The 21,080-nt window shown below is 36.5% G+C and overlaps 1 protein-coding gene across 3 annotated transcripts in view; it reads left to right on the top strand.

Annotated features, from left to right (window-relative positions):
* The window catches only part of UNC79 (unc-79 homolog, NALCN channel complex subunit), a 310,022-nt gene that overhangs the window by 78,905 nt on the left and 210,037 nt on the right, over positions 1-21,080 (top strand). For all 3 annotated transcript variants that reach the window (XM_044662137.1, XM_044662136.1, XM_044662138.1), the window contains exons 8-11: positions 704-732; positions 4,607-4,845; positions 5,823-5,994; positions 13,678-13,908. In XM_044662137.1, coding sequence (XP_044518072.1) covers positions 704-732; positions 4,607-4,845; positions 5,823-5,994; positions 13,678-13,908 — 671 coding nt within the window. The remainder of the gene's footprint in view (positions 1-703; positions 733-4,606; positions 4,846-5,822; positions 5,995-13,677; positions 13,909-21,080) is intronic.

Genomic DNA, 21,080 nt, shown 5'->3' with positions numbered 1-21,080 from the left:
GAGGATCTACAAAGTCAAAATGGGTTTCATAATAATGCTAAGGCATTTATATTTCTAATACTAAGTAAACATGGGGATTCAACTGACATAAATAAAATCTCTTTGGGGAATACTCAAGATTTTTTAAGAATTAAAGGGGTTGTGAGACCAAAAAATTTGAGAATAACTGAACGAGGGTGGTACTTTAAAAGACAAAAATGAATGAAAAATAATTATTAATTTATACTACTTTATAACAGGCACTGTATTTACACTTTTATCGTCAACAGATCTCTATGATTTATTTGATCTAACTCTTTAGTTCTTTAAGGTCCTTAGTAACTTTATTTAAGAGAGGATAATATTTGTACTACTTACCTCACAGGGTTGTTATGTATATCATATGAGACAATGTATGCAGGAATAAGCTCTATATAAAGGTAAGGTATTATAATAATGATGAAGCTGATGGTTATGATGCATGCCACTGGTCACTGATGAAAAAGAGCTCTGATTACTTTGTGGCCCTTATAGAGATTGCCTAGGTCTAAAAGTGTAGACAAGATGAAGTAGATACCCATATTGGAGATTTATCATAACAATATAGATTTCTGTGGCTAATTCCAGAGGTAATATTATGCTAAACTTGTTTTTTCTACCTGGATGCCCTTGCTAAGTTGGGCTTTCTTTCACTGTTGATGTTTTGTATACCTTCCCCTTACAGCTGAAATATCTGCTATATGTCAGAAAAAGGTAAGATCAAATTATCTGTGTGGTGAGGCATGACTTTCTGTGTTTGTTCCATAATCTCATTCCATGAACATGTGCCTCATTTCTATGCCATGATTTCTAAAATGTCATTGTGATCATAATTTGTGCAGGGGGAAAAAGTGATTTAGCATGTGAGCTTGCTTAGTTTTCAGATGGCCAGTGTTTTCAGTCCCTCATCTTGCTAATCCATCTTGCACAATGTGATTGATAATAGAGATCACGTGTAATTAACCTAAAACGATGGGAAAAAACATTAGTTTAAAAACAAAACACTTCACTAAAACATCTGAAAAATAATAAAAATAAATGTAGAGCCTAAATTTATTGAAACAGAACAACTTTCATGCTAAAAAGACTTTATGCTGGTGGTGGGGAGAGGGATGTACCAAAATATATGCTCATAAAATTTACTAATCCAGTTTTTATGCATAGAAGATATTAACTTATTTTCCTGAGCTAAATAATTAACATTACCTCCTTTTTCAAATACTCTCTTTTTTAGCCTTCAACCATGAGTTTCTCTATGTCTTTTCTCTCTTTTTCCTTTGTCTAATACTTGTTTGAGTAGAACAAGGGGTCAAGAGAGACAATGTTATAGTGGAAAGAACACTAGTCTCTGAACCAGGAGATATTTCTAATTTTAGTCTTGGCCCTATCACTAACTGAAGGTTGCAGATTGGAAACAGAATCCCAAAGGTAATAGGTAGAAATATATGGTATGCTTATGTGGTTATAAACCCAGAGTGAGAAAGAGAAAACAAAGACCCTAAGCAGAAAGGAAATTGGATGAAGGTGGTCTTGAACATCAGAGTTGGAAAACATACATATTGTAGAAAAGAAGGGATTCAAAAATTGAAGGAATATCTTACATTTGCGGGAAGTAATTCTAGGAAGAAGTCAATATCATTTACTAAAAAGGAAAAGTATAGATGTTTCTGTTTTTGGGACTTTGAGAAGTACCTCCAAGACTGCACTAATTATACCACTTCCATGGTTTAAAGCCTGACCTTGGTATGAAAAATACAAGGACACAAGGCTGAATATCTTGAGTGATGGTGAAAGTTTAATTCAAAACTTTGTTTTAATATGATTGTTTCCTATGACTGATCCTAGGCCCTAAATGGCTTACTGTCATTCTTCCCCTTTCACCATTACTCTTTTATCTCCCTTCCATAAACACTTTCATGTATTTATGCTAGGTCTCGTACATACATCTCCTTTCAGCTCTCAGTTACTGCCAAGATGCAAAAGCAGTTTGTTAAATTAGTCCTAAACTGAGGATCTAAAATGTGTCCCTTTCCAGGGGTAATTGCATTTGTATGGTATCTCAGGGTAGCCTTTAAGACTTTTGGAATGAATTTAATCATATTTAGGGAATTTCAGGCCTCAGGTTGGTTGGGAGGATCATGGGGGTATAAATGGTTCCACACCTACTCCCATGGCCTAATACTCTTTCTTGAAATTGTGGAATCCCTCTTATTCAAAAGGCCATTTTCACACCCTCTATTTCTGGAATTTATTACCTCCCTTTTACTTTGAGGTTCTCCTTTGGAGGAATCTTATCCCTATTTTGCTATTTTGCCGTTGGAGTGTTCCTGTGGCTCTTATTGCTGTTATTTAGAGCCTCCCACAGAGAGCTGATGAGAATGGAAATAGCTTGCTTGGAGCAGCCAGTCAGTTAAGGCCACCCATAGTGCAATAAAACTTTTGGAAGTGTCCTTGGATACTGCTTAAAGGGTGGAATGAAAGTCTCGTTTTGAAGTTGAAGGGAAAGATTTTCTGGTTGTTTTCACAAGGATGGACATACACCCTGCAATATGCAGACCAGCCTCTGCATGTCTTAGTAGGGGATTTTCCTAAGGAGGTCTGAGCAAAAAAGTCCAATATTGTGTGCTGATGAATCTCAGGAACCAGGCTAATCTTTGGAGTACAGACACATAGCCTTGGTTCTTACCAAAAAACAAACAAACAAACAAACAAAAAAAAACTTTCCAGCTTGAAAGGACCTGCTAGAATGAAAGAAAAGTTACTTGAGATGTTTTTACATGTTTACATATAGGAGAGGCAGTATAGTAGTGGATAGAGGGATGACCTCAGTTAGAAAGTATTGCCTCTAACACATCCTGGGTTTGTATCCCCAAAGAAGTCTCTTTAACTATTTAGGCAACTCTAAGACTGTTATTTACAGAGCAGGTGCTGACCTCCAAAATGGGTGGGAGTAGGTAGTCCTCTCACCTTAGAGTTCTTTATGCAATAAAATCACGACTTATTTTTAAAAAGTGCATTCACATGTGCACCTGTGACACACGTTGAATTTTGTAAAACATATATTTTAATACAGCAATATAAATTATAAGCCTACATTAAAATTTAGACTAAATTTATAAGTGGGAGAAACTGGACAATGGGAAGTCAGGACGTTAACCTCGGAGCATGTAAAGTATTAGGCTTGCTGCACTTTGCCTCCCGAGGGGCAAGGAGGAGCCTTGGGACTGTATTGGCCTCATGAGCTCGGGTTGAGGGCAACCTCTGCCACTAACTCCCATTCTTGGTCCTCAGGGGTCTCACTCTTCCACTTTTGCAAAGTAGTCGTTTTTAATATTCTTTTCCCCAAGAGCAAACAAAAAATACACACGAGAGGGAAGGAAAAATCGAGGACATATGCTCCTGGCTTTAGGATGACTAGGGGGGTCGGGGGGGACGGCGGGGACCGGGGGTCCGCTTCCGGGAGTTTCAGGCAGTCCCAAGTTACTCCACTCTAGGAAGACACGGGAGAGTCTCAACACCCTCCGCCAGAGAGCTCCTACACGGATTAGGGCTGCATTGCGCACGCGCACGCGCGTTTCCAGCGCCCCGCCCCAACCACAACCCCCTGGCCAGTAACGCGCACGTGACGAATATTTTACCCCAAGGCTCGGAAGCTTCGAGCACCAGGTTGGGGTGTTGATTCTGGGCTCTTGGAGGCCCAGTCAGAATGGCTTTCGGTAGAGGCCCGAACTGGGACTTGGATGTGCGACATGGTCGGGCCTGGCTCAGAGCAGAGACATGTTATCAGAAGGCAGTACACTGGTGGATAAATGAATTTTAGATTGTGGGTGGTGGTTTTCCCCTTTTCATTACTCATAGAATATGGAAGAAGTAGTATTGGGAGAAAGGGGCAAGAAACCCCAATAATGATGACATGAATAAATAGGTTTTGGTTATTTCCCTATGCCAGGCACCGAGGGTGCAAAGACAAAAGTGAACATGTTTAATAGAGACGATACAGATATATGTAAAAATATATAGACACAAAATTGATTTAAAGCCCCTATGCTAGAGGTGAGGACAGATGAGCCAGAGAGGTAACTAACTGTAAGTGGACAGAAGGGGACTTAAGCCAAAAATATAGTAAAAGTAGAAATAACAAGATTTGACTATTTAGATGAATTATATTAAGGAGTCAGGGAATGATACGGAAGTTTCAAACCTAGGTGACTGGAAGGGGATGGTAGAGTCTTCAACAGGAACAGGAATGTTACAAGAGGTGTGGATTTTTGGGGAAAAGATTCATGCCTCTTTCAGTTATTGAGTTATGCTTAGAGAGGGCTTTAAAGCACAGTTGATATTTAAAGGGTTTTTTTTTAAAGATATTTAGAGTTTAAAAACATTTCTTTTTGACCTTTTGATTCTATTATGCCAATAGAAAACATTTTGAATCACTTAATCATTACTGAAACCTAACTGGTTATAATAGCCTTACTTTCAAATACCAGTTTCCTTTTTCAAGAATCCTGATTCATTTATTTCCAATTTATTTCAATTTTTAGTTAAATTTACATTAGTCATCTAATTTTAAAAATTTCTTTAATTTCAGAACTGCAGTTCTCATGTGAGGAGGGCTGTTGTCACCTGCTTCTCAGCAGGGTGCTGTGGTCGCCATGGAAACAGACCAGTCCGGTACTGTAAAAGGTGCCATTCAAACCACCATAGCAATGAAGTTGGGGCAACAGGAGCCAGTGCAGAGACCCACCTGTACCAGACATCACCTCCCCCCATTAACACACGAGAATGTGGGGCCGAGGAGCTTGTGTGCACAGTGGAAGCTGTGATTAGGTAATGTAACAGATTACAGAATTGCTAGCCTTCATCTTGGATGACTTTTCTACAAATAAGGATGTGTAGATACTGATGCACAAGCTTTTTGCAGTGATTGTGTCTGATAAGATTTATCTGTTTTGAGCCTTTTAATTGTAATATTTCTGGGGAAGTGAAAAAAGTAATAAATAAATGCAAATACTTTTTTTTTCACTACATATATCAGAAAATTTATTCAGCATTCCAACTCTCAACCAGCTTATTTTTTGAAAATAACCTCCTACCTCCCCCAGTAGCCTTATGCCTATTTATAATATTTATAAAGTTAAAAGATGGGAAGGAAACTTTGAGATCTCAGAAAGAACTGGTAAAGACAACTGGGTTTTTTGTGTAACCTTTCTCATTCTAATGGTTGTCTTATGTTCTTTGACAGGAATCACTTCTCTGTGTTTTAGTTTTTCAGTTTATAAAATAGGAATGTTGTGCAACACAAATGAAATTAGTTCCCTTCCACCGAAAGTGTTCAGTGTAAGGCTGAATGACCACTTGTTTGGGATCCTGTGAGATTTATACTTTACAATATCTTATATTTATAGTTGGAAGGAAACCTATAAAGAATCAAGTCCATTCTCCTTGCTTTACTGATGAAGACCCTGAAGTTAAGAAAGGCCATAGGATCAGAGAATTATAGATAGAGAGCTAAAAAGGATGCTAAACTATTTAATTAAATTTCCATCTTTATACAGATGAGGAAACTAACATCTTCTTGGAATGTTAAGTGGTTTGTTCCAGGATTCACAGTATTAGTGACAGAACTAGATTTGTACTCAAATTCTCCAACTCTAAGTTTATTGCTCTTTCCATTGTACCAGAATGTTCTCTGAGGTGTAACCCATTACTTAAGTTTTGTGGATATCCCCACATAATTCTTTATTTGCCATTTGTTTCTAGATTGTTTGATATGAAACTTTCACCCAATTTTTTTTTTTTTACAGCTTGCTAAAGGAAGCTGAGTTTCATGCTGAGCAGAGGGAATATGAACTAAACCGACGAAGACAAATGGGGCTTTCTTCTTCCCACCACTCCTTGGATAATACTGACTTTGATAACAAAGATGATGATAAACATGACCAACGACTGCTCAGCCAATTTGGAATTTGGTTCTTAGTAAGAATATATATCTATATCTATAGGTCTATGTGTGTACCTTTTTTGTTTTAAAACTATTTTCCGCTGAACTTCTCATTCTGATATTCCATGGATGAGGAATTTTATTCTTGTAAATTATTATTTTTTCAATGTTAGCTGGTAATGTAGTAAAATGGAAAGGGAAAAAAATAAGCATAAGATACAAGTTGTATGTATTTCTTGGCACACAACCAAACATTGACATTGCCAGGATATATAATGTTTTACTTATGGTTTCGGTAAAGTACAGGCAATGGCAAGGGCCTGACACTCATCTACATGCAAATATTCTTGATAGTTCAGGCCCTAGGGACCTTTTGGTGGGTTCGTGGTTTTTGGGATGACTGTTTTTACACATGGCCCAACATATGATTCCAGCATAATCAAATCATTCCATTTGGCCTTGTTAATGAATGATCAGACAGCAGTGTGGTTGATTTAGCGACAATAGTTCTGAACAGGCTGAGTAGCCCCAGGGAACTAAACCCAGCATTTCTGCAGAGATGTATGTGATAGTCAGGTTTCAAAGACCCAGTGCTGATCAGGTGTCATGGGTGGGAGAAAGAATACAGATACAGTCTGGATGGTCATGGCAAGCACAAGTTTTATTGCCTAATAGGATGATATTAGGAAGGTGTCATGGTACAATAGGAGAAATGAGATATTATATCAGAAGATCTAGTCTCAATTCCCAGCTCAGGCACTTGTATGGGAAGTCACTTCAATCATGAGTATCAGTTTCCTTGTCTGTTAAATGGAGATAATATTATAGGCTGCTTCATAGGATTGTTGTGAGAAAAATACTTTGAAAAACTAAAAGTGTTAGAGGTATTTGAACTATTATTGCTATCTTGGTCTTTAGATAGGGGATGTAAACAGTTTTCATTTTGGGATGAGGTGAGAATAGCCCTGATATCCAGAATTCCTGATCTTAAAAAACATCCTCCTTGCAATAGTCTATCTATAGCTACATTTTTTTAAACCCTTAACTTCTGTGTATTGGCTCCTAGGTGGAAAAGTGGTAAGGGTGGGCAATGGAGGTCAAGTGACCTGCCCAGGGTCACACAGCTGGGAAGTGTCTGAAGGCCAGATTTGAACCTAGGACCTCCCGTCTCTAGGCCTGATTCTCAATCCACTGAGCTACACAGCTGCTTGTAGCTACATTTTAAATAACCAAACCTTACTGAGATATTTAATTGCCTGAGATTACAAATGCTTCTCTTGTTTGTAATGATCAGAAATGAAAAAAAAAGGATTATGATCCCTTTGCTTACCCAGGTGGAAATAGAAGCCAGGAGGCCTAACTCACCCTTGAAGGCAGTGAGACACTATCCTTTTTTTCATGGGAGTAGGCGTGGAATAATACAGGGGATTAAAGAAGACTGTTAAATCAAGAAATACCCAAATTTCTAAGACTTGCCTAACAGTGGTATCCTGTTGTGAATATGGCATAATTATCCATAGGCTGAGGTTTCTGCAACCTCATTTTTAATATTTAGTAGTGTTTTCACATCATTCATATTCTTTTAAAATTATTTACCAAATTAAAGTTTAAAATTTACTTTTGTTATTTATAGGAGGACAGCAGCCAACATACACTGATGTATTTGGTATATACATTGATACTGGGGATAATAGCTTTTCTCTGGAAAAAGAAAGGGGATCCAAGTGGACTTAAACCCAGTGTAAACAAAGAGCTAATCAGAAAAGAGGGAGGTGTTAGAATCACACAGTTTTTAGATAGTCTATAAACATGAATTTAGCTGTTCGTATTTTAGATATGAGATCCTTTTTCAGTGACCAGTGGATAGTCTACTGGAGAAAGTTAGTATCATTCATAATATTTTCTTTATAAATGAAATCATAAGACAAAAAAGAAATAGCAACCAGATAGATGGAAGGCTATGAGGTACAACTTGGAGAAACGATTAAGGAATTGGCAGAGTTGGTTTTGTTGTGCATTCAAAGGCAAGATGAATAAACATTATTTCATGGGATACTCAGTTATCTCATATTGAAGTAATCATGTTAAGCATTTTCAAAAAGACCACCCTAAAAAAAACTGGGATATTATGTGTCAGTGTTAGTTGCAGAGGATGAGAAAGTAGAGAAATTCTATGAAGAATTCAATAAGACCTTTCAGAATTAAATTAACCTGTATATTAATAATAACAATTTCCTCAATACAATGGTAGACAACACGGTATATAATAGGGCAATGATGGCAAACCTTTCAGAGACCTGAGTGCTGTACCCTGTTCCTTCTCAATCTGCACCCCCTCCACCCCTTAACCCAGACAGGGGAGGGAGGAAGTGCTCCCATTGGGTTGCTGGGCAGAGGGGCAGGTAATGAGAGGCACACATGGTGAGAAGGAGGAGAGTGGCTCCAGTGTTCTGCTCCCCTCCAGCTATGTGGCTTGCTGTGAGTTATCCTCCCCTCAAACCTAGCTCCTCTCCAACTCCACCCCCAGAATCATCTTCAGCACAGACTTAACAGGCTGCTAGTCTGCCCTACAACCTCACACAGCATATGAGGCCCCCCACCCCCAGCATCTTACTATAGATAGGGGAGGGAGGAAGCACTCCCATTGCCTTCTGGGCAGAGGAGAAAGGGAAGTGAGGAATATCTTCAGGTGCATGGAGAGGGGGAGGGGAACAGCTTTGTCCTGAGTCCCTCTGGCCTTCTAGTAATGAACATTGGCAGGCGACTACAGGCATTTTATTGAGGGCTCTGTGTGCCATCTTTGGCACGCATGCCATAGGTTTCCCATCACTGTAAGAGGGGATAAGTGAGAAAATATATTGAAAAACATGATTTATGAGAAAGACTGGCCAAACCATTATAAAATATACTGAAACTTCATGCCTATATATCTTGAATAAATAGTTCAAGAAATTCATAATGAAGAAATTGGGAAATTCTAGACATGGTGAATACTGAATCTGTTGTTGTTCAGCCGTTTCAGTTGGACTCTTCCTTACCTAATTTGGGGTTTTCTTAGCAAAGATACTAGTATAGTTTGCCATTTCCTTCTCTAGATCATTTTATAGATTACAAAACCAAGGCAAACAGGGTTAAGTGACTTGCTCAGGGTTCCTAGTAAGCTTCTGAGCCAGATTTTTAAGCCAGTGTTTCTGACTCCAGGCCTGGCGCTCTATTCACTGTACCACCTACCTTGACCTAAAAGAAACCAATTAGAATATAATAGTGAGGAAATGATTGGTTACCAGTATGGGAATAATCTCCAAATTTACAATTTGTATATAGTCAGATTACTGTATTATTATTAATTATTACCATTAATAATAGCCCTTGCATTTTTACAGCTTTAAAGTTTAGAAAGCATTTTACATACATTATCTAATTTGATCCTTATAACAACCTTGTTTGAGCAAAAATAAAAAGAAATATTAAATTGGAATTCAGAATTTCAAAAGTGGAAGGGAAAGTCTCCAGGTAGAGTAATTCCTACCTGACCTATTTTACCAAACTGTTAATACCAAAAAAGGTTAAAATAAACATCACCACCAAAGATCTCCATTTGCTGAGGTAATTTTGTCAATATAAATTGGTTGCCAAAGTGAAGAAAGTGAAGGAAATTTGCCTGAATGAAAGAGTGTTAGCTAGTAGAAACACTGTTTTGGAATATTTGTTTGTATTATCTTACAAAGAGGGGTGGTGGGAGATTATGAGCAATATTATGATAAGCAGGGAAAAACAAATTTACTGAAACAAGAGCAGCATAAAAAATAGAAAAAATCCATAAAGATTTCTGTAATTGATCTTTTCCCCATTATGGAGATTCCACATTTGGACTCAATATCACAGCTCCCCAAAATGGGAAGAGCAGCTAGACTATAACAGATATATATGGGGATGTCTGGATGTCTCAGTAGATAGTGTCCTGTACACTTCCACAGGAAGAAGAGTTCAAATCCAGTCTTTGGCATCTGTTAGCACTGTGACTTCAAACAAGTCATTTAATCTCTTTCTGCCTCAATTTCCTCATTTGTAAAATAGGGATAATGATAACACCTATCTCTAAGGGTTGTTGTGGGGGTCAAATGAAACAATGTTTGTTAAATTCTAGCCATTAAATATTTAGAGGTTTTCTTTAAGGGAGCCAGCGCAGTTCTGAGGACATAGATATCTTCCTTCTCAAAATTCAGAGTGATTCAGAAGAGTTCTGCCTAACATATAAAACTGGAAAAACCAAAGGGATGTAGGGATGTATATCTTCCCATACTTGGAATCGCTAGAGATCTCAAATCACAGAACTTAAGATCCCAACTAGAGTTGAAGGGTCAGAGGTCAAGGCATCATAATCTTTGCTGTCTGATTCTGATTGTAGAACATTGGGGTTGTAACTTTTTTTGTGTCAGAGCCCCTTTTGGCAGTCTGGTGAAGCCTGTGGACCTCTTTTTGGAATGTTTTTTAAATGTATAAAACAAAACAAATGAAATATATTAAGATACTAAAAATGATCAAATATCAAACTATTGAAAAAATAAAATAAGTTGAAAGGTCCCAGGTTAAGAATTCTTGTGTTGAGATAGATGTGAAGCTATAGATGCCAATTGTAGCAGAACTATAAAATATCCCTCTTCAATAGGAGACTTCTGAAGATAAGGCTATGTTGGGGTATGTAGTTGTTATTATTGCCTTTGCTCCTGGATGAGAATCATAAGATGTAGCTGGACTTAAGTTATGTAAAAGTTCTAGTTACAACAACCCAGTGATGGTAAATGTAAAGTCCTTGAGGGCAGATAGATTGTCATTTTTATCTTTGCATCTCCAGTGACTGCACAGTGCATCAGCCATATCAGGCAGTATGCCACTTACTAGGCTCTTATTGAATAGAATTGAATTGAGGAAGCTGAATGAATACTGTATTTGAGTCATGAGTCAATTAGATTTATGCTTCCTCATTATTAGTAGTGTGACTTTGGGCAAGCCATTTAATCTCTTTGAGTCAGTTTCCTAATTTGTAACAGTATAATATTTATTTAACCTATCTCACCGGATTGTACTTTGAAAACTGAAAAAATTTTAAAATGAGCTCCTATTTTTACCTAGCTATTTTAGTCAGAGTCAGGTTTTCAGACTTGCACAAAAAAGCAAAGACCTTTTAGGACCATAGGATTATGTAAGCTAACTCCTTAATTTTGTGGATGACAAAATTTAGGCTCCAAAGGATGAAGTGATTTTCATGTTCAAGCTCACATAGGCAGTAAATAATAGCTAGGATTTGGATGAGGTCCTCTGACTCAAAATACAATGATTGTAATTAATCTTGAAGTTAAATCAAGTGAAAAGTGATCAGAAAATGGGGCTGTTCTTGAACAGGAGTCCTAAATAAAGCCAGTTTATTTATTCAGGCATGGAATGAGAATGCAATAGACAATGAAATGCAATAAAGACAACTGTACTGGTAACAAAAGATAAAAAATGATATCATTTCTAAGGTTAAAAAATACTATTTATATAAAATGGCTACTCCTCTTTGATTCCATATTCATTATGGCAATTAACTATGTTAAGTCAGAAAGATGCTCCTATAAGGCAATGACAATTCCCCTAAAACCTCTGACATCCATTTCCAGGAGCCCCTGGTCCTTTTATGACTTAACCAGCAAGCAATAGAAATCAATAATGATCTCAAGAACTAATCTCCAGACCTCCTTAAAAGGAAACCAGCTGATATAATGCTGACACTGGTTGAAACTATTTGGAGATGCTCCAAATTTCAGTGGTATACGTATTGTACTAGCTCCCCGCTTTGGACACATACTGCCAAGTTTAAAATGATGATCTTTAATGCATTGTTCTTTGGAGGTAGGTTAGCTTGTGGGAAGTGTTGTGTGCTCAAGTCTAGAATAGTGGTGTTCCTGAGCTGGGCTGGACTAATACTACCATCATGATTTTTTGAAGCTTCTGCCTTCATTGTGAAGTGTCACTGAAGTGCTGAGTAGAACCAAGTTTGGAGCAAAAGTAAAAGCATTGCTTCAGACCTCCAAAGGCCTGATGGACATTAGGTGACTATGGGAAGGACTGGTTCTTCTGAAGAAGTTTGATTAGTGCTGTAGTTAGGGTGGAAAAGTGTGGCATGAACCAATAAATGGCAACGGCCTCAGATATTAATGTCTATTCTTAGGCAGGTTAGCTAGCTGAGAATAGCATTGACATTGTAAGAATCTCCTTTGGATGCCTCAAAGAGAGAACATTTTGTTTGAATACATATAATTTGTTTGCTCCTCCTATCCCCCCACTCCTCTTTCAATCCTAACCTTGTTTTCGTAAATATAACTTATTTAAAAGGGAAAATATGTGGATATACTATGAAATATTACAGTAATTATAAGATACATTATGGTTTTATATAAGTCAGATTTGGAGAAAAAGTATCATATTCAAGCCAATATTGGAGCAGGTGGTGTCTCAGTGAATTCAGAGCCAGGCCCAGAGATGGGAGGTCCTGGGTTCAAATCTGACCTCAGGCACTTCCTAGCTGTGTGACTCTGGGCAAGTCACTTAAACCCTCATTACCTAGCCCTTACCACTCTTCTGCCTTGGAACCAATACACATACATTCTAAGATGGAAGGTAAGGGCTTAATAAATATTTGAACCAGTTATGGCATTATGTCCCAAGAATTTTATTTCTATGAAATTGAAGGTAGATCCTATAGCTTGGCATATACTTGTACTGTTGGATATAGGCCAATATATCCATATACTTTCCATATAAGTATAGTCTGATCGACTCATTGCCTTGAAAGAAGGCATATAGCAATAAAGAAGAATATAGCAAGTCTCAGAAACAATGACTAATGTCATTTCTAGAAGGGTTAGTACGTTAGTTAGTAGGCCTTCATTAAAGTGATTACTTTGTGCCAAGGACTTGTTCTGTAAGGCGCTCCTTTTTGATGGATAACTCAGGATTTTCAGGAATAGCCCTGTTTTGGGAAGGCACAATCTGACCAGGCTTTAAAGCAGGAATTCTTAATCTAGAGTCCACAGATCCACAGGGGGTTCCATGGATATATGTTAGGGGATCCATGAACTTGAATAGGAAAATATTTCAGTAAATGTATTTCAATTATAGTTGATTTCTTTTATGATCCTATGTATTTTATTTTGTGCATTTAAAGACATTATTCTGAATAGAGGTCCAATGATTTTCACCAGATTGCCAAAGGAGTTTGCGACACAAAAAGGTTAAGAACCCTTGCCTTATAGGAACATAGCTATCCTAGGAAGTCTCGATGGGATATGGGAAATCTTTAGGAAGAGTTTAGGGCTGGGAGCCTCTTATCAGGGTTAGGAGTGGGATCTTTTCCAATGTTCTTGGGATGAGGTTGGGAGTTATTAAAGGAGCCTTGGTTGGGATTCTGACAATGTCCTCACATAATACAGAATAATTTTTTAAAATGACAAAATCACACTTAGAAAAGTACTTTGTAAACCTTAAAGCACTATATAAGGGTGAATTATTATTATTATTATTATTATTATTATTATTATTATTATCATTAGTCCTTTGGAATTGACTATTCTAAGTATCATCAGAGACATATATTTACTCCCTTGAATTTAAATGTAATAGTAAGTATATGTTGATTGATTGTATCTGACTTTGGGTTCATGTTTGATGTTTTGCAGGTGAGTCTTTGTACCCCTAGTGAGAATACACCTACTGAAAGCTTAGCCAGACTGGTTAGCATGGTCTTTCAGTGGTTCCACTCCACAGCTTACATGATGGATGATGAAGTCGGAAGCTTAGTGGAAAAGCTGAAACCTCAGTTTGTCACCAAGTGGTTGAAGACCGTGTGTGATGTTCGCTTTGATGTCATGGTCATGTGCCTGCTTCCCAAACCGATGGAATTTGCCAGGGTAAGAAGAGAAACCCATAACTTTCATTGGATATGAAAAGAGACTGTGGTTCAAGACCAAAACTCTACCATTAACTTTTCCATCAGATAGACCTCTCTTTAATTATTTTTATGCCAGGGAATAATAATAATTACAACTTATAGTTATATAGTGCTTGAAGGTTTGCAAAGCATTTAATAGTATAGTATCTTATCTGAGCTTTACATGAGGTCTATAAGATTGGTACTATAGGTACCCTGCTGTAAAAATGAGGAAACTGAGACAGTCTATTTAAGTGATTTCCTCATGTCACCCAGGTAGTAAATGTTGGAAGTGGAATTTGAACCCAAGTCTTTCTGACTATTCAGCTATTCTTTTCTCTGTGCCATGAGTTTGGTAATGACATTTGCAGTGGTATACATTGATTTTATGGCAAAACATATTTTTTGCATGAGGAGGAAGGGGAGAATGTAAGATAATTCATAAAACTGCTGAAGCTAGTCAGGGATATTGCCATTTCTTAAAATTATTGGTTGTTTCTTATAAAAATAGAAATATCCCTCAATCGTTAGTACTCAAACTCAAGCTTTTTCAGGATGCTGTTGAGTCAGGGACATATGGATAGGTTTGGAGATTTGAAATGTTGGTTTGGGAAAGTAGGTGAATTTCAAGGAATTCAAAGCCAGACACTGCCAACCCATCACCTCCTCTGCAATTGCTGGTATCACACTACTGACATGCTTACTCCCTTAGAGCTTGCCATTAGGATTTTCTTTGAGTTCTACTTCTTTTCCCCTTACAAACTTTAGGACTTCAAATAAAGAGCAGAGTAGGTAGATACCCATTTTGCATACCTTTGGGGACAAAGGACTTTGATCTTTAGGGAGGACCACAATTTTCTATATAGTGCTGCTTATGACCAAACTAGAGAGGTAGCAACTACCAAGATCAGGATTTAGCTAAAATACATGAAAAAAAAAAGACATTTTTTTAGATATCTTTTTTCTAGGGATTTTTCTTAAATTCAAATAATCCTAAAGTTAAATGTAACTTCAGAAGTTAATGAATCCAAATTGAAGTATAAATACTTGATTACATCTCTACCCTATTTATTTTCAAGCATTCATTTGAAGACTTCCTCTGATTGGGAAATTATAATCTTATAGATTAAGCTGTTCTAACAGTTCTTTTTAGAAAGTTCTTTTAGAATCTGCCTTCCCCTAATTTCTACCAAGTGATCATAATTCTCTTTGGGCTAAGCAAAATAAACTTAATCCCCCTTCCACATAAAAACCTTCTGAATACATGAAAACTATAGTCATGTCCTTCATAAATTTTGTCTTTTCTAGGGCAAACATTACCAATTCTTCAACCTTTATTATATAATGTGATTTTAGCCCTTCACAATTTTGCTCTCCCTGTTCTGGATATGCTTGCCAATGATCCTTTGAAAATTTGGTTCCCCAAACTGAAGATGGTCAGAAAAGATTAGAGGTGAAAGGGTCCTCAGTTGTCATCGAGGCCAAAATAGGAGATGGGGTGGGGCAAAACTACTGAGTACAGGGGAACTCCCTACTGCTGCTAGTTCTGCCCTTTTAGGCCAAGCCGAATGAGTCAAATCCCTCTCCCATGTGATATTTCAAAACAGTCTGCAAATTTCCTCCTAATTTATCTCTGGGACAAATAACCCCATTCTGTATGTGTTATGTTCTTTAGATACTTTCCTGGTTGGCCTGCTCTGGACTCCATCTAGTTTCTCAATGTCCTTTTATTATAGTACCTAGCATTAAACAAAGTACTCCAGATGTAGTTTAACTGGGGTAGAGTGCAGTTAAACCTCCACCTTTGTCCTTCCTATATAATAATGCCTTTCTTATGCAGCCAAAGTTTTTTTTTTCACTTTTTTGCAGCTGTATCAAAATGTTTACTCATATTAAGCTTGTAGTCAATCATTCAGTTACTTAGCTTGTTAAATTTCATTAGTCAATTTAGTATGTTGGGATTTTTTAAAGTTCTGACTCAAACAGCTTATTATTATTATTAAATAAAAATGCTTCCTTAGCCTGTTTGTACCTTTTACTGTTTTCACCAATAAATGCCTCCTTTCTGATGACCTTTGCCCTGGTTCTACTGGTCAAGTAGTAGCTTTCTTATGTTCACAATATGCTCTACATTTTCAGATTTCTAATTCAGTTGATACAATCCCTTTTATCTTCTCCACAGCAAGTGCTTCTTACCAGAGCATCTTTGGGCAAGCCAATTAACTTCTCAGGGCCTCAGTTTCCTCAGCTGCAAAATGAGAGCTTTGGACTAGGTGACCCCCAAGAGCCCTTCAAGCTCTAGGCCAAATATATTGACAACTCTCTACGTTTATAACCCATGATCTCTCATATGACCAGGTATATTCTAGTATATGTATCAAGAACCTCTCCTCTCTTATAATTTCTTTTCAGTGAAATCTTATTCCCTTTCCCCAATAAGTGTAATTTGTTCTCCTCCCCACAATCCTTATACCTTCCTGTCCTTTCTTTTTTAGCTAGTAAGTTTTCCCATGTCATTAATTACCTACTACCTTCTGAGCTTACCTCATAGCCCTCATATAAACTATTAATCAACTATTACTCTTCTTTTCTTAAATTGAATCTAAGTTGACTTAGCCCTACTCCAGTTCTTGCTTCACTTATTTAAAAGATATTTTAATTTTCTGTTGTGGGCGGAAAGAGAAAAAAATGTGGATTACTTGTAGCCTCAGAATGCTATAGAACATGATACCTAGAGCTTCTGAAGGAAAGTTCTATTATCTCAAAAGGAATAACTAAGTGACTGAAGAATATATTACCCCCATTAGAATGTGTGATTGGATGGGAAACAGATTGAATTAATAAATTAGTGTTGGGAGAATTGCTATTGATGAACAATGCTGGCCCCAGAAGTAGATAGGAGGAGAGTGATTTGGATCACATTTGTGAAATCTCAAATTACTTTGTCCTGTAAAGGCCAATATTTTTAGTATTAGTATTCTGATGAGGTTATGTGGCTATAAATCGTGGAACACTGCCATATCAGAAGACTCAAAACTATAGGTGGACCTAAAGGCAATGGAAAGATACATGGCACTAGTAAATGAACTGCAGTGTATTACCAACAAAGATTATGTGCAAAAGGTATCAACAAAGATGTGTGTGACTAGAAAAGACAGTGGAAAGTCATGTGTGTAGTGAGTGTGAGGGATGGACAGCTTGAGTGTTGTGTTGTCAATATCCAAGAAATATTGAAAGAAATAGAGAATAGCATTGTGTACTGGAGAGATTCCTCATAGGGGATTTGTAGAATGACTTGAGCAGGAATTACATAGGATCAGAACATGTAAATAATTTGTAATTTGTCTTGGCGAGAAGGGAACACCAATGTCTTTGAGATCATAGCTCCATTGAAATTTTAAATATTTACATCTCACCTTTGTAAGTATTTGAGTCAACGTATAGGCTGAAAAGTAGGGTAAAAGAAGGCACTTTAATAATAAAACAGAAGATATACCATCTGTATGAAGCAAAAGGAATTAGTTCCTATTTTATTTTCAAGACTCACTACATTAGGGAGCAGCTAGGAGGTTCAGTGAATTGAGAGCCAGGTCTAGAGTTGGGAGGTCCTGGATTCAAATCTGGCCTCTGACACCTCCCTGCTCTATGAGTGTAACCTTCTCCCCCCCACTCCAGTTGTCTAGCCCTTGTTTCTAAGATGGGTTTTTAAAAAAAGATTCAGTACATTAACTGTTGTGCCTGTTGATTAGAGATTCTCATGGCCCAAAGGTCCATTTCGAAAAATTTCCTTTTGGCTTATGCAAACCAATCTAAAAAACTTGGGAAAATCACTAAACGAAACTAAGATTGATTCACCATTTATAGAAACTCTCTCTTCTATTTTAACTGTCTGTTGCATATACTCTATGTAAGTAGTAAATTCATTTGGCAAGTATATGCCTTTCTGTTTTAGAGATTAAACATAATTACCTCTTATATTTTTCAACCTTTTGATCTTTATATTTTTCAAAGAATCTCATACAATTAAAAATATGCATAGAAGAGACATTTTGGAGGACAGTCTATGATAATAATAAAACAATCTGATTTTTGGATTTCTTTCAGGTTTCATAAGGCAGTTCTTACCTTGCCTCCATTTCTTACCTAATACTTCTACCCTGTCCTTTTTGGGAAACTTCCAAATTCCATTCTGGAAACTTCTGTGCTTCTTCCTTGTATATCCAGGGCTTCTCTGGCTAAATCCTAGTTTTTCATGCCTGTGACATCAAAGATAGGAAACTAACCAAGCAGATCTGCGAGAGAACTTGTTTTCTCTCTATAACATCCTTGGCTTGTCTATCAGTTTCATGGAATCTGTTTCAAAGCTGAGTGCTGACCCTCTGAAAGACCCTTGATGGCCTCTGTCCTTTTTACAAATCTTAGCCTATAAAGAACATAGTACCAAAGAGATGACAGAAGTACCTAGTGACTTATTTCTAGTTATATCCTTTCCTTTCTGGTGTCTCTGAGGTCTTTTGGCATCCTTTGCCATGAAACCCTCTTCCCTTTCTCTTGTTCACTTTTATACTTTTGTTTCTTGGTGTCTTCCTTCAAACCTTTAGGTTTCTTTTGTATGAGTTAAAATGTTCCTTGCTAAAGGCCTATTGCCTATGTATTAACAGATTATCTGACTTTTTTTTCCATGAAAACTCATCTAAGTCTCTAAAGTGTTTGAAAAGATGACAGCTTTTAAAATGCTATTTTGCTCCATGGAATTAAATACTTTTTTTTGGTAGTCAAGCAAAAAGCAAAAATGGTATATGTTTTTCAGTCAGTTTGTAAAATTGTAAAGATATTGACTGCTATAAAATATTGCTTGAAAAATGTATGCCTGTTCTCTTGTCATACCTCGATCAAAGATGCCCTCTATGTGTTTGTAGATTATTCTCACAAGATTTTGTAGAGATGAGAAAGTGAGCACATGGATCTTAAGTTACTTATGGTCTCTGTCAACTTTTTTTGGGGAGTAATAATGAGGTCTGAGATTTTTTTTATTCAAATGTTTGATGTCTTTACTTATTTTATTTATCTTGAGATTGTAACCAAATGCTTCCCAATTGATGCCACTTCTTGTGTGGACCTCTTCTGTGTGTGTATGTAATCTTGTCTAGCTGTACTTCTCATTCTCTTTTTCTTTAGAGATATTTCTATCCAAATACTCATGAAATGGAGACTATGATGTTAGAGTACAAATATAGTGGTTCCACTATCAATGATGGAGAAAAGTGCTTAATTTATAGTTCTTTACAGATATTTTCTATTTATGTCTTCTCATTATCATTCTAGTTTCATTCTTAAGTAGTATCTATATAAAAGATGAAATTTAATATAACTGAAATCTTCCTAGTATTTCTTAAAAATGAACCATGCTCATATGCTTTTTATTTATTGTTCCTTCAGGAAAGCTTCCCTGGCGAAGGTTTGATGTGTTCTGTCCTAGAATGATAAGCTGGAAGTGGGTAGATGGCCAAGAAGAACCTAGGCTATAATTTCATCCTAATTTCTCAAGGGATTGTGTGAAAAACACTACTATCATTATTGTGAGCTTTGCTAATCTGTGACAATATGTATAAGATGCTCCAAAGTTCTATCACTGCACTGAAAATCCAGGCATTTAATCTATTTGATACCAAATAATAATTTTGATGTCTCATTTTTAGAGAAAAAGGTGGATCCTAATTATAACAAATTCACTATTTTTTCTAACTGCCATAGGCAATAAACATCCAACATTCAGTATTTAGCCATGATATCCCCCGCCAAAAGTCATCATAGCCAACTAATTAGATTTACTTACAGTGTAAAGACTGATTATTTTTCCCCTTAAATATCAAAACAGTTTTTATCATTTGCTTAAAAATTTTTGAGTTCCAAATTCTCTTTTGCTCCCTGCTGAGAATTCAGATCATTTGATATAAATTCTACATTTGCTGTCATGAAAAACATTTCCATGTTAGTTGTGTGGTGAAAGAAAACAAAGAAGAAAAACCATGGGAAAAATAAAGTAAAAAATAGCGTACTTCGATCTGCAGATCTGCATTAAGGCTCTGTTAGTTCTTTCCCTAGTGGTGAATAGCATTTTTCATCATAACCCTTCAGAGCTGTTTTATATCTTTGTAGAATTGCTGAGAATAGTGAAGTCATTCACAGATCATTGTACAATATTACTGTTACCATGTACAATGTTCTCCTGGTTCTGTTCACTTCACTTTGGATCAGTTCTTATAAGTCTTTATGGGTTTTTCTGAATGTATTCTGCTCATCATTTCTTATAGCACAGTGGTATTCCATCACAATCATATACCACAACTTCTTTAGCCATTTCCCAGTTGGTGGGCATCCATATTTGTTCATTTTGAATTAAAGTATTAAACCTTCCTCAGAGGCCTAAAAGTAAATGTTAAATATTTAATTTTTTTTCATGTTTTAATTCACATCAAGGACTGAGGGTCAGCCAATACTTTCTGTGCTGGTACTTATAATGAAAGAATAGAACCTTGCTTAAGTGAACAATAAAAGAATAAACTTAATCTTGACTCAGTTTGTCAGTTGTTTTCTTTTGTTTCTCCCAGGCATTGTCTAATCTTTAGCTTAAAAGTACTCTATATGGCTCATTTTTTATATCCAGGAACTGAACCAAACTTAAAGTAGTATTAGAAAAAACTCTGCATTTTAAAATTTTGTTAAAAATCTTTGTTGTTATCTTTTGTTTCCATATTATTTTCACTCATAAACATCCTCCTTTCTCTTCTATCCTGTAAGCCATTCCTTGTCTCAAAGAATAAAAAAAGAAGAAAAACAGTTTAATAAAATTAATAAATTAATCACTTGAGCCCAACAGCATATACAATATCCAATACTTGTAGTCTCCTACCTGTGCAAAGAAAAGGAAATCTCATTTCTTTTCTCAACTCTTCTTCTGGAATAAGCTTGCTCATTATAATTATACAATGATGAGTTTTTTCCTTTTCATTTGCTTTGTAATCAATGTGTATATGTTTGTATATTTCTGCTTACTTCATTCTATACAACTTCTCTAATTCTTCCTATTCATCATCTAATGATATTCCATTACATTCAAATACCATAATTTGATAGCCCTGCTAATTTTGT

The sequence above is a fragment of the Gracilinanus agilis genome, chromosome 2 (genome assembly GCF_016433145.1).
Source record: "Gracilinanus agilis isolate LMUSP501 chromosome 2, AgileGrace, whole genome shotgun sequence".
NCBI classification, from domain to species: domain Eukaryota; kingdom Metazoa; phylum Chordata; class Mammalia; order Didelphimorphia; family Didelphidae; genus Gracilinanus; species Gracilinanus agilis.
This window is presented reverse-complemented; position numbering and strand designations above follow the sequence as displayed.